Below are 12,983 nucleotides of genomic sequence, written 5' to 3' on the forward strand. Positions count from 1 at the left end.
ACTGTTAAATGATTAATACTGGAATAAAGAGAAGCCAAAATTTATTGTGTTAGTTGTAAGATTTTAAACTAGTGACATAATGTTTTTTCAAGGGCCAACCTCTTTAAAAATATTTGAGGTTTGCAGTATGCATGTATTCGGTACTTGTTTGGTTGATTTCTTCTCACTTTGATATTTATATCAAATGAAATGTTAACTATTAACTAATTAAAATAGTTCAAAAATACATTAATTTTCTGGTCAGAGAACTGGCATAGTGTAATGGAAAAGAGTATGTGCAGCATTCAGATCTCACCCCAGCAAAATCCCCAATGAAGTAGCAAGGCTAATCTAATTTCCTAAGGGAGAGGTGGGGTGAGGACTACTGAATGTTTTTATGTATGTCATACACTTTGAAAACACTAAAGCACTGTGCCTAAGAAAGATATTAATTCCTCACCCAGCCCCAATATTTTTCAGTCCCACCTGACTCTTGGTTCTTCTGTCTACCATTGCCCTGCATGCTAAGTTCTGAGCAACATCCACCATTGCATGAAGGCAGTCCCCCACCCATCTGCTCCAGAGTAGATCTTTTGGGCATGCCAGGAGCTGTGGGGGGGAAGGAAAAATCATTCCACCAGCAGTGTCGTTTCCACTGGCAAATGGATGCTGTTGGATTTTACCCTCTATTTCAAATTTTGCTGAACCTTAATGAAAGGAAACACAAACAAACTGCTGAAAATGCCTCCCTGTGATCGCGTCTGGATTTGATGCCCTGAGGGAATGAATTATGTAACATTGTAGAAAAGTCACCTGTCCAATAATCTGTAAGCAGGTGTGTGTATACTTCTAAACTGCTATAGAAATTAGGCTATAATTCTATGTAATTTCACTTGGAGGTAAGTCTCATTGAACTCAACAGGACTTACGGTACTTCCAAGTATCCATTTGTAGGAATGTGCCGATACCTGCAGACTATGGGCTTATAATGAACTTTAATCGGACCATTGATACTAAATATGTTGCCTGCTCCTGATTTTTTTGGGGTGTGGGTGTGTTTTCCCCACTCAACTTCAAATAAAATAAGATGTTTTTCAGTATACTGTACCCTTTCTCTGTTTCTGAAAAACAGCAACCTGTGTCTAAACAATGCAAGTAACAACAGTGTCTGCTCACCAGGAGCTGCATACAGCTACAAAACACACACACACACCCTCTCACTCTGTATGTATTCATTTAATGACTAAACACCCTTGTAAACTGCAGAAATATAGCAATGTGCTTTAGCTAGGTGGCAACTGTTTTTAAGCAGTGTCTTCAAATGCTGTTTTTGTTAAGTTGGATATTGCAAATTTGAGAAATGTTTAGTACTGTAGAATGTGAAAACTTGAACAAAACTGATCAAAAATGATTTTTTTTAAATGATATTTATTAAGGTTTCCAAAAAAAAAAAAGATTACATAGATAATAAAAAAGAGAAAAAAGAAAAAAAGTAAAGAAAAGAAAAAATACAAAATACAGAAAAAAATAAAAAACACTTAAAAACAAATCAATCATTCCATGCCTTACATTTCATTTCCTTACTTCCCTGACCTCCTCACACCTCCCTTTTTTGTATTCCAGTTCAATTAGTTAATTCAGCAATTCCTTTCCCTCTTTGTTTTTGTCTTAATCCTTTAACTTAATATATTATAACTTTGGATTCTCACCTGTTAACAATCCATTTTTACATACACCTTTATAACATTGCTACTAAAACCACTTAACTTCATTCTGACATCATTCTAACATTCATTAATTTTGCAGTATTTCTGTAAATAGTCTTTAAATTTCTTCCAATCTTCTTCCACCGACTCTTCTCCCTGTACTCGGATTCTGCCAGTCATTTCCGCCAGTTCCATATAGTCCATCACCTTCATCTGCCATTCTTCCAAAGTGGGTAAATCTTGTGTCTTCCAATACTTTGCAATAAGTATTCTTGCTGCTGTTGTGGCATACATAAAGAAAGTTCTGTCCTTCTTTGGCACCAATTGGCCGACCATGCCCAGGAGAAAGGCCTCTGGTTTCTTCAGAAAGGTATATTTATATACCTTTTTCATTTCATTATAGATCATCTCCCAGAAAGCCTTAATCCTTGGGCATGTCCACCAAAGGTGAAAGAATGTACCTTCAGTTTCTTTACATTTCCAACATTTATTATCGGGCAAATGATAAATTTTTGCAAGCTTGACTGGGGTCATGTACCACCTGTATATCATTTTCATAATACAGTGGTGCCTCGCAAGACAAAATTAATTCATTCCACGAATTTTTTCGTCTAGCGAATTTTTCGTCTTGCGAAGCACGAAATCCCATAGGAATGCATTGAAAATCAATTAATGCGTTCCTATGGTCAAAAAAAGTCCAAACAAAGCCAAATTTGGTACAACAAGAGTTTATTAAGTGCTCTTTAAAGTCGCACATACTGTAAAGAGCATTTCAAAATTCAAACCCAGAATTTTTTTAAAAAAACAGCAAAGTTGCCCAATGGTCACAGAAAATCATAAAAATGCAGAAAAAAACACACAAGCTTCCAGATTCTTGCAAACCCCTCCCCAACTGTTCCCCCAGCCACCCAGCACAGAGAAATTCAAATCCAGAATTTTTTAAAAAAACAGCAGAGTGGCCCAATGGTCACAGAAAATCATAAAAATGCAGAAAAAAACACACAAGCTTCCAGATTCTTGCAAACCCCTCCCCAACTGTCCCCCCAGCCACCCAGCACACAGAAATTCAAATCCAGAATTTTTTTTTAAAAAAGCAGAATGCCCCAATGGTCACAGAAAATCATAAAAATGCAGAAAAAAAACCACAAGCTTCCAGATTCTTGCAAACCCCTCCCCAACACCAAGTCCTTGAATTCCAAACACCCCAACCCAAAATCCAAACCCCCCCAAAAAAAGTTTTAACTTACCAAATGGCTGCAAAAGAAGTTTTGGAAAAGCTTCAAAAATCACCAAAGTCTTTAAAAACCTCAAAAAAGGCTACTATGTACACTGCGTTCTATGAGTTGCTCCTCAAAGTCAAGTTGCAACTGTATTAACGGTGTTAAGAAAAAGGAAACAAACTTGCAAGACATTTTCGTCTTGCGAAGCAAGCCCATAGGGAAATTCGTCTTGCGAAGCAGCTCAAAAAACGTAAAACCCTTTCGTCTAGCGAGTTTTCCGTCTTGCGAGGCATGCGTCTTGCGGGGCACCACTGTATTCTCTCTTAAGGCATTGCATGCCGTAAACTTCATACCTGTGGTCCATAACTGTTCCCAGTCAGCCATCATTATGTTATGTCCAACATCTTGTGCCCATTTAATCATAGCAGATTTCACCGTTTCATCCTGAGTATTCCATTTCAACAGCAAGTTATACATCTTTGACAAAATCTTAGTTTTGGGTTCTAACAGTTCTGTTTCTAATTTGGATTTTTCCACCTGGAAGCCAATTTTCTTGTCCAAATTGTATGCCTCCATTATCTGATAATAATGAAGCCAGTCTCGCACTTTGTTTTTTAGTTTCTCAAAACTCTGCAGTTTCAATCTATCTCCCTCTTGTTCCAGAATTTCCCAATATTTCGGCCATTTGGCCTCCATATTGAGCTTTTTCTGGGCTTTCGCTTCCATCGGTGACAGCCACCTTGGGGTTTTATTTTCCAGTAGGTCCTTATATCTTATCCAAACATTAAACAATGCTTTCCTGACAATATGATTTTTAAATGCTTTATGTGCTTTGACCTTATCATACCATAAATATGCATGCCATCCAAATACATTATTAAAACCTTCTAAGTCCAAAATGTCTGTGTTTTCAAGAAGCAGCCATTCTTTCAGCCAGCAAAAAGCTGCTGATTCATAATAAAGTTTAAGGTCTGGCAGGGCAAGTCCACCTCTTTCCTTTGCGTCCGTTAATATTTTAAATTTTATTCTGGGCTTCTTGCCCTGCCAGACACATCTGGAAATATCTCTCTGCCACTTCTTGAAACAGTCCATTTTGTCCAAAATTTGCAGTGTTTGAAACAAAAACAACATTCTTGGCAATACATTCATTTTTATCGCAGCAATACGGCCTAGCAGTGAAAGCTTCAAATTTGACCAAATTTCTAGATCTTTTTTCACTTCAGTCCAGCATTTTTCATAATTGTCTTTAAATAGATTCCCATTTTTAGCTGTCATGTTAATCCCCAGGTATTTCACTTTCTTAACCACTGTTAAACCTGTCTCATTCTGAAACCTCTCTCTCTCTCTCTCAATCGCTGTTAAATTTTTCTCTAAGACCTTTGTTTTTAACTATTCAATTTAAATCCTGCAACTTGACCAAATTCTTGAATCAGTTCCAAAACCCTTTTAGTGCTAGATTCTGGCTCCTGTAATGTCAATGATTTTTTTAAAGTGGTCCTTTTAGGTAGAAGTACTAAAGGAACAGATTAAAAAGTAAAGGATAGTTTTCTGCAGCAGCATGAAGAGGGAACTGTAGTGATCTCCTTCCTTGTTTTGGGAATGCTACAGGGAACTAAACTGCCAAGAAATGATGGGCTATTGTCTCTTCCCTCTCCTCACAATCTTCTCCAGCATTTTTGATAGTCCCTATCATATTTTGTAGTCTGATGCCATGTAATCTATCAGAATTTTATTAATCCCATTAACAGAGGCAGCCATCTGGCCAACTCTGAGCTAGACTAGTACTGAACTGGAATGATTGATGGCTCTGGAATTGATTAGTTGATCTGAGAGACAAATGAACTGTTTTGGCAGAAAATACCAGAGGTCACTGCGTGTGGTCAGGCGCAAAGGCCTGCAGAATTTTAAAGAGCAGCTTTTTCCATACAGTTGTAAACTTCCCCTAAAACTAACAGATTCCAGAAACAACCTAATGATTGAAGCTTGCAATTCTATACGTGGTTACTTGGGAGTAAGTTCCACGGAACTCAGTGAGACTTCTGAGTGTACCTGTTTAGGATTGTGCTATTAAACTTCAACTGATTGTTAAGTGTGCGGAACTAAGACATACTCCATGATTTTGTCAAGAATATACAGCTTTTTTCTTGGCAGTGGCTTGGCTCAAATATGTAAGCACCATGGGGTTGGGTAACTTTCATGCCTGCAGGATCAACCTGTGTTTTTCAGTAGAACCGCTGGAGCCAAGGGCGTAACATTGAAAAATTTTGAATTGAGGGATTTGTTTTTGAGCATCAGAACAGAACTCTCTGTCCTTCCATGCAAAAATCCACTTGTGGTTAACACCCCCATCAGGTTTCTTCATTTCAGTAATGCAATTTAAGGAGGAATAATTTTGTTAACAAACAACTGAGAGTCAGAAATTCTTGGCAGTCAACTGGAAATTTCTGAGAGATCTACCCAGTAGATCCCAGTCTGCCTTCTGCCCACCCCTGCCTTAGTTTGGTCTTGGTGGGATTACTGCAACACATGTTGTGTGGGGTTGCCTCTCAAAAGTGTTCAGAAAATACAGTTACTCTAGAATGCTGCAGGCGTACTCTTGAGCAGAACTGGTTATTGCAACTCATTTGCTAAAACAGTTTTACGACATTCTGATCCTGTTTCTGAGCACAATTCAAATTGCTGGGTATAGCTCTAAATAATTTTGGGACCACTTCCTCCAGTAGGAATCTACTTAGGCATCAAGGGATAGATTGCAGCTCATGGTTTGTCTGGTGGATGGAAATCATGGCTTAACTCAAAACAATATGCAGCAAAGAGACTACAATCGCCTGTGCATATTTGCACGTTCAATTAGCATTATGTTTGAACTAAGCCTTTGTATATAGAATGCACTTATGTGGAGGAGCAGGGAAATGCTCTCCTTTTTAAAGGAAAAAAGGTTGGTGTGAGTGATTTCCATAGCTGTCAACTTTTCCCTTTTCTTGCGAGGAATCCTATTCGGAATAAGGGAATTTGCCTTAAAGGGAAATGTTGACAGCTATGGTGATGTCACAGACATCTGGTAAGTATACCTGACAATTGAATAGTCATATTACACACACTATCAATTGTAGGACTTTTTGGTAGCAGTGGGGAGAAAATTTGATTTTGCTGTCAATTACAATTTGTGATTTAAGTGTTGGTAATTGTTACTTCCCCAGCAGCAGAGATGTAGCCCGAAGGAGAGAGATCTGTATCCCCATGGTCATAGGGTTGGGTGGGGCAGGAGTGGCAAAGGAATTTGTCAAGGAATTTGCCATTTGTAGAAGCCTTCAGGGGGTTTACTTGCATTCTTACTTTCTGACAAGCACAGTGGATTTTTACTTTTCATTTTAACTGGATAGGCGCTAGAGTATTAGCAAAGGCTACATCCCCTTGTGTTGTAAGAGTCAAAAAACATGTTGCTTGAGTGGGGTGGTTATGCTATCACTTTTCAAATGCTTGGTAATCTTGAATTTTGTGCATACTTCTTTCATGCATGGGCAATTGGCTGACACATGTCTTGTTATGTCCTAGTTGTTCTCTGAGGACAGCACAGAAGTGTGCAGGCAAGTGGGCAACACTTCCACCCTGGGGAGCCAGACTGTTCAGAATAAACTTGAGTTATGGATTTATTCAGCTTGTAAAACCTCAGCTGGCATAAATAATTGAGAAAGCAAAGGTTTGTCTGCAGTGCATACCTCAGGGACACGTGCCTGCTTCTCTCCCTCCCACCTCCCTTTCTTATGAAAATGATCCCAGTTGCACTGATAGATAATAACAACACCAAGCAATTAAAAGCTATGGGTGGCTGGAGAGAGGAGAAAAGGTTCACTTAATGAGCTTTTCCTCTTCCTGTGCCCAGGAGAGCCTCAGAAGTGACGGGGCGATTAAACGAAGAGATAATTATAGATTATGTGAAGATGGGTCCCTTGGGGGTAAGAAGGCCTTGACATAAACAGTAACTGTTGCAACTGTGCCTTGGCTCCCATCTCTCCCTCTCTCTCCTCTCTCTCTCTCTCTCTCTCTCTCTCTCTCTCTCTGCTTCATTGAGCTTCAGTACACTCAGTGGCACAGTGCCAAGCAGAAAGGCAAGGCCACCTGTTTGTGGCACATGGGCCTTGCTGGGCAAGGTAGGATCCTTCAACCAAATCTCCTTCTACCACAACAATTAGACAGGTCCAGAAAAACAGAGAGGGTATAGTGATGGAGGATAACCACCCTCTCAGCTGTCTGTTTAGCTTCAAAGGTGACCCAACACAAAGGTAGGCAGACAGGGAAGATTCTGTGCAGTGTTTCCAATGATGCAGAATAATCCCAGAGCCTTTTCTTTTAAAAGAGTAGAAATTCGAAAGACTCACTGGATAATATGAGCTGCTTGTGGGGCAAGATAAAAAAGGGAAGAAATTTCAGGGCTTCGTCCAGATAAACCGAGCATAAGCATCTTTTCTCCTTCACAAAGAAGTTCAAACTGCATAGACTATTTTAAAAAGCTTAAATAACTTTTCTAAATAAGCAGAGTTTCAATTGTTTAGTGAATTATCATCAAAGAAACAAGAGGCAGCCAGGAGTGCTGTATTCCTCTTTTCACTAATGATTCTTCTTCTGCCAGTTTTTTTAGTGCTAGTACCATTCAGTGTTTATTAAGTTCCAATTATATGTGTGCAAATTGGAGAACTGGGCCCAAACTAACAAAATTAATTTCATTAGGGACAAATGTAAGGTTTTGCACTTAGGCAGAAAGAACCAGCTGCACAAATATAAGATGGGGGACACCTGGCTTACTAGTAGTACATGTGTAAAGGATCTAAGTGGACCACAAGCTTAACATAAGTCAGTAGTGTGATGCAGCAGCAAAAAAAGTTAATGCTATTCTAGGCTGCATCAGTAGACGCATAGTGTTCGGATCAAGGGAAGAAATTGTAGCACTCTATTCTGCCTTGGTCAGAGCACACCTGGAATACTGTTCTGGGCGCCACAATTTAAGAAGGATATTGACAAGCTGGAATGTGTGCAGAGGAGGGCAACCAAGATTTGATCATAAACCAACTTTTTGAGGAGCTGTTGAAGGAGCTGGGTATGTTTAGCCTGGAAAAGAGGAGACTAAGAGGAGATCTAAGAGCCATCTTGAAATATCTTAATGGCTGTCAAGGAAGATGGAGCAATCTTGTTTTCTCCTGCTCTGGAGGGTAGGACCAATGGCTTCAAGTTACAGGAAAGCAGATTCCGACTGAACATCAGGAAGAACTTTCTGATAGTAAGAGCTGTTCAGCAGCGCAATGGACTCCTTCGGGAGCCCTTTCTTTCTCTTTTTTTTTTTTTTTTAGCAAGAAAGCCTTCAGATATATGATTTCCCCACTTACAACCTGCAGTAGTGTATAGCACCCAATGTAGGTAAAAGGAAAGTGCATATGCTTAGGAGAAAGATTCTTTAGAGACCACATCCACAGTGAGGAGTAGGTCAGAGGAAGTCTGTTCTGGCATTTTTTCTGCAGCAGGAGCCCAGTATCAGCACTTTTCATTTTAAAAGTGCTACACTAGCAGAAGGAAAGGAGAAGAAATCTTCTGTTCTGAAGAATGAATCATAATTCACAAAGCACATAAAGCTAAAGGAGTTAAGAAACAGCATAAGTGATGTGCCATTTGTTCTGTTTTTTTCTCACCTGTTTCAGCACATACGTGGTTTCTTGGAGGGATTGTTGCTTGCAAGATATAAAAGCCATCAATTATTGTATTGTTTTGTGTTTGAACTACGAAAGTGGTTGTATTTTATTTGACCTCTTGATTAGTTTGTTATTGCATAGTGATGTCAGTATCCTGCTTGCATGTAAGCTATACTTCAATTTGTGAACTGTGAGATTAGTTCCATTATAACCTGGAACCTTTTTTTGCAGCACGATGAATTTGAAGTTGGCAGTGCTCCCATTGTAGCAAGCTTATCGTTTGCTGAGACTTCAGCTCGTAGTTTCTGCTCATGTTCCTGTGGACAAACAAACTAAATACAATCAAACTGCACCAGAGTATTTGAAAATGAGGCAATAAGATGTGGGTGGGGAGTGAAAACATGTTAATTGTAGCATTGCTCCCATCCTTTGAAAACTAACAACACTGATGGTTATGGGTGTTTTGTGGCTATCTTTCTGGTAGAACTGAATTTCTTTCCCCTTTGTAAGTCACTCAGGAAATGTTCAGTTCGAAGTGAGGTTTTTTTTTTTTTTTTTTAGTTTAATGTGTTTTCTAAAGTGTGTATTGCTCTGAACCAGACTAGACTGTTTTCAAACATGTTTCATTGTGTAAACATGAAGGGTAGATATACCGTATTTTTCGCCCTATAGGGCACACCAGCCCATAGGGCGCACCTAGTTTTTTGGGGGGGAAATAAAGAAAAAAAACTATTCCCCCCCCCCCCAGCCGCGGGGCTGGGGCTTCCCCCAGCCCCCAGAACAGGCTGCTGCCCGCAAGCCTTCCGAGCCCGGCGGGAACTCCTGCCGTGCTCAGAAGGCTTGTGGATAGTTGCCCGAAGCCCGGGGTGCGCTGCGGAGCGCTCCCCGGGTTTCGGGCTGCAGGCTGCTGTCCGCAAGCCTTGGGAGCCCGGCAGGAACTCCCGCCGAGCTCCCAAGGCTTGCGGACATCTGCCCGAAGCCCGGGTGCGCTCCGCTGTGCTCCCCGGGTTTCGGGCTGCAGGCTGCTATCCGCAAGCCTTGGGAGCCCAACGGGAACTCCCGCGGAGCTCCCAAGGCTTGCGGATAGCTTCCTGAAGCCTGGAGAGCGAGAGGGGTCGGTGCGCACCGACCCCTCTCGCTCTCCAGGCTTCAGCGAAAGCCTGCATTCACCCCATAGGACGCACACACATTTCCCCTTCATTTTTGGAGGGGGAAAAGTGCGTCCTATAGGGCGAAAAATACGGTACATCCTGGCGTGCTTTTAAGTCAGTGTCTTGGTTCCATGTTTTGAGTTACTTTTGTGTTTCGCAACTTGGAGAAGTTCAGATTAAGTGTGCTAAAGTATATCCACAAGATAAACCTGATCATACAGCAATGAAAGACTTTGACCGGGCACACTCAACATTTCCAGTTTGTATTGTACCTCTCTCATTGTATTTCATTCATTCATATATTCCACTTGTTTATCATCACCTTATTTTAAAAAGGCAAGGTAGCTTAGGTTAATTAGAGACTACCTGGCTTATTGAGGCACACCAGAAAAGGGATGTGTGCATAGCAAAAGCCTTATTCATATCTCAGTTTAATTAGCCAAGGTATAATTGTCTGAATGTGGCCATAGGTTTCACAACAATGTTGGTTCAGTTTCATTGCCAGTTTGGTTTATGCTAACAGTAGTTTAGAAACCAAACCAACATCTGAGCTTACAAATGCACAAAAAGCAAACTGTGGTTTAGACAAAGAATTGTCTGCATTTGTTTTCTACCCTCTCAGCACTTGGCTTCAGAAACACTTTAACCACCCTAGTGCAACAGCTTGTGGAATTGGAGAGAGCCTATTGTACCTGCCAAACTTTGGTTTCTGATTCTAGTTCATTTGCTAATTGCAAACTATGGTTTGTTAGTTGAGACGCAACACCAAACCACATGTTATCTTCCCAAGCCCTTCTGTGTTCCTTTCAATCATCCTTTCGAGAAAATCTGGTTTGCTGCTCACCACTGGATGGTGATACTGAGATTACATCCATTGGAGTCTTCGTTGGTGACCTTTTCCAACTATCCCACTTTTTATAAGTTATCTGTATCAGACTTGCTCCTTTAAGGGGGGGCGGGTTCTCTGAAATAGGGAGAACAGACCCTGGTGTGTAAATAATGGATGGCAGAAGGAATATTCCATATTTATTTTGCTAAGAAATACTGTCAGCCCCAGTGCACTAATAGATATTAAAGTCTGTACATGTCAAATGGGGCTTTATAGAGATATATTAAGGGACAACTTTAGATACTAATTTATTATGAATTCGTGCACATTTTTCTTCATGGCTGAAATTGGTTTGTGTTGGTTTTCTTCATTCCTTGCGGGAGGTTAGCTTTCAGTATATTGTTTTAGTTATGCGTGATGCAGAGTGTATCCCAACCTGAATTATGCTGTTTGCATTCAAAGCACTGGAAATCTGTAGTACTCAGTAATGCTGGAATGATTGAATTGGTGGAAAAGCCGGGCATCTTATGTTTGTGTAGTTTCTGTGCGTTGCTCAGTAACAGTACGCATTTGCTCACTCTCCCTTATGTCTTCTTAGGGAAGAAGATAAGAACATATTTGACTACTGCAGAGAAAACAACATTGACCATGTAACCAAAGCCATCCGATCAAAAAAAGTGGATGTGAATACGAAAGATGAGAAGGTATTGGGCCAGGGGAGGGATTAATCTGTCTTAAAGGCTGGTATGTCAAATTAATGTCTCCTCATTTCTCTAATCCTTCCTTGCAGCTGCTGTATCTCTGCTGCAGTGTGTCTGACCAGACATCTGTTAGTGGAAGAATTGTCCAACTCTGCCACTCCTAAGCAACAATTACCTGACACATGGTTGGACTTTGACTTTTGAATGTGATAACAGTTACAGCAAGTCAGAGATAGGCTGGTGTTTAAAGCAAAAAAACACACCAAAAACACAAACCCCAAATGGCACCCCTCTTCCTCTTAATTAACATGGGGCACATGCCCTGGGGAAATTCTCTAGTGCAATCCTAATTGAAATGAATAGTTAATTTTAATGTGGCTGGCACAGGAAAGAAATTTGGTGGATTGTCCCTATGGATTTGATCTGTCTGCTTCCCACTCCACCTCTTAATGGCACCCAAAAACTTTCCAAAGAGGCCACATACCCTATAGATGAGCCATCTCTGGACTGATGGCAAAGATAGTGGGAGCTTAATTGAATAATCGTACTCTGGTTCAAGAAATACCTGATAAAGCAGTGGTGTAAATAGGAGTACCCTGTAATGTTTTTCATAGGCAATAGCTCCACATATGGAACACTCTTATTAACTAAACTGTATTTGGACACCCTTTGCTGCCCTTCTGTATCTGTGCAGCAGATATTCACATCACTTGACCATAGGCTATTTGTGAACATGATTTTGCTGGTGTGGCTAAAATAAGTCTGGATTATGTGGGATGTACTTCATACAAATGACTTGCTTTATGGAGGGGTACCCATATTGTTCTTGACTTCAACATCAATTGTGTTGCCATTGTGACATATGAAATGGGCCTTAGAAATGATGGAGCAGCAGCTAATTCATTGCCAGTGAAGTGTCTTTATACCTTTGCCAAAAGAGGGGCAGCTCTTTCACTTGTCATCTAAAGGAGTTTTAGGGTAAAATATATGTCAGCTATGTTCCCTGAAAACTCACAGTATTTTTACAATAAAGTACTGTATTATGGTCTGGCATGCTGAAGTGCTTCAGGCTTCTGTGAGCCATGCCTTTGCATGTGTACCCACCCACCCACCCACCCTCCCTCCCTCTACCCAATGTAACTTTGTCAGAAGGAACCAGCAGATTATGTTTCTAGCATTTTTTGTAGTGCCAGAAATTCTCCTTCTTGCCATGCCTTCACAATGAGAAGTAAAAATTCAACCGTGCAATTTATGCATACTGGGATTTTCCCCCTGCTTTCTCTATACTGAGGTTCAGCTTCATAGAGGGAAATAAATTTTGTTTAGTGAGTTAGGTCCAGGCTTTACCTTCCATCCATAGAAGGCTTTTCATTCAGTGGAGGGATCCTACTGGTGGAAGTGGAGAAGGTGACCATTGCCAACTTCCCCTTTCCTCTACAGCACCTAATGCCACTTCCCACAATGTTCCTCAGGGTCCCTCAACCTTCTGAAATGTACTTCCCATTGTTAGAAGCAAAGTCTTGATCCAACCCGAAGATAAAACCAGATAGGATGGCTGTAAGTTATCTCTTGCTCTCGGTGTCCATGATGGCCATGGAGTTATGGGCATGGAGAAGCTCCTCCACATATACTGGGCCGAGGCCATTTAAGGCTTTAAAGCTCAGCACCAACACTCGCAAAGCTCCTTTTTAAAGGCTTGAGAGTTTCCCAGATAGT

At 40.7% G+C, this 12,983-nt stretch overlaps 1 protein-coding gene across 1 annotated transcript in view; it reads left to right on the forward strand.

Moving 5' to 3' along the window:
* ACBD6 (acyl-CoA binding domain containing 6) overlaps positions 1 to 12,983 on the forward strand; it is a 99,484-nt gene that overhangs the window by 31,003 nt on the left and 55,498 nt on the right. The window contains exon 5 of the mRNA XM_081012310.1: positions 11,165 to 11,270. Within this exon, the coding sequence (XP_080868436.1) occupies positions 11,165 to 11,270 (106 nt within the window). The remainder of the gene's footprint in view (positions 1 to 11,164; positions 11,271 to 12,983) is intronic.

The sequence above is a fragment of the Podarcis pityusensis genome (genome assembly GCF_964106645.2).
Source record: "Podarcis pityusensis genome assembly, chromosome: 6".
NCBI lineage: Eukaryota > Metazoa > Chordata > Lepidosauria > Squamata > Lacertidae > Podarcis > Podarcis pityusensis.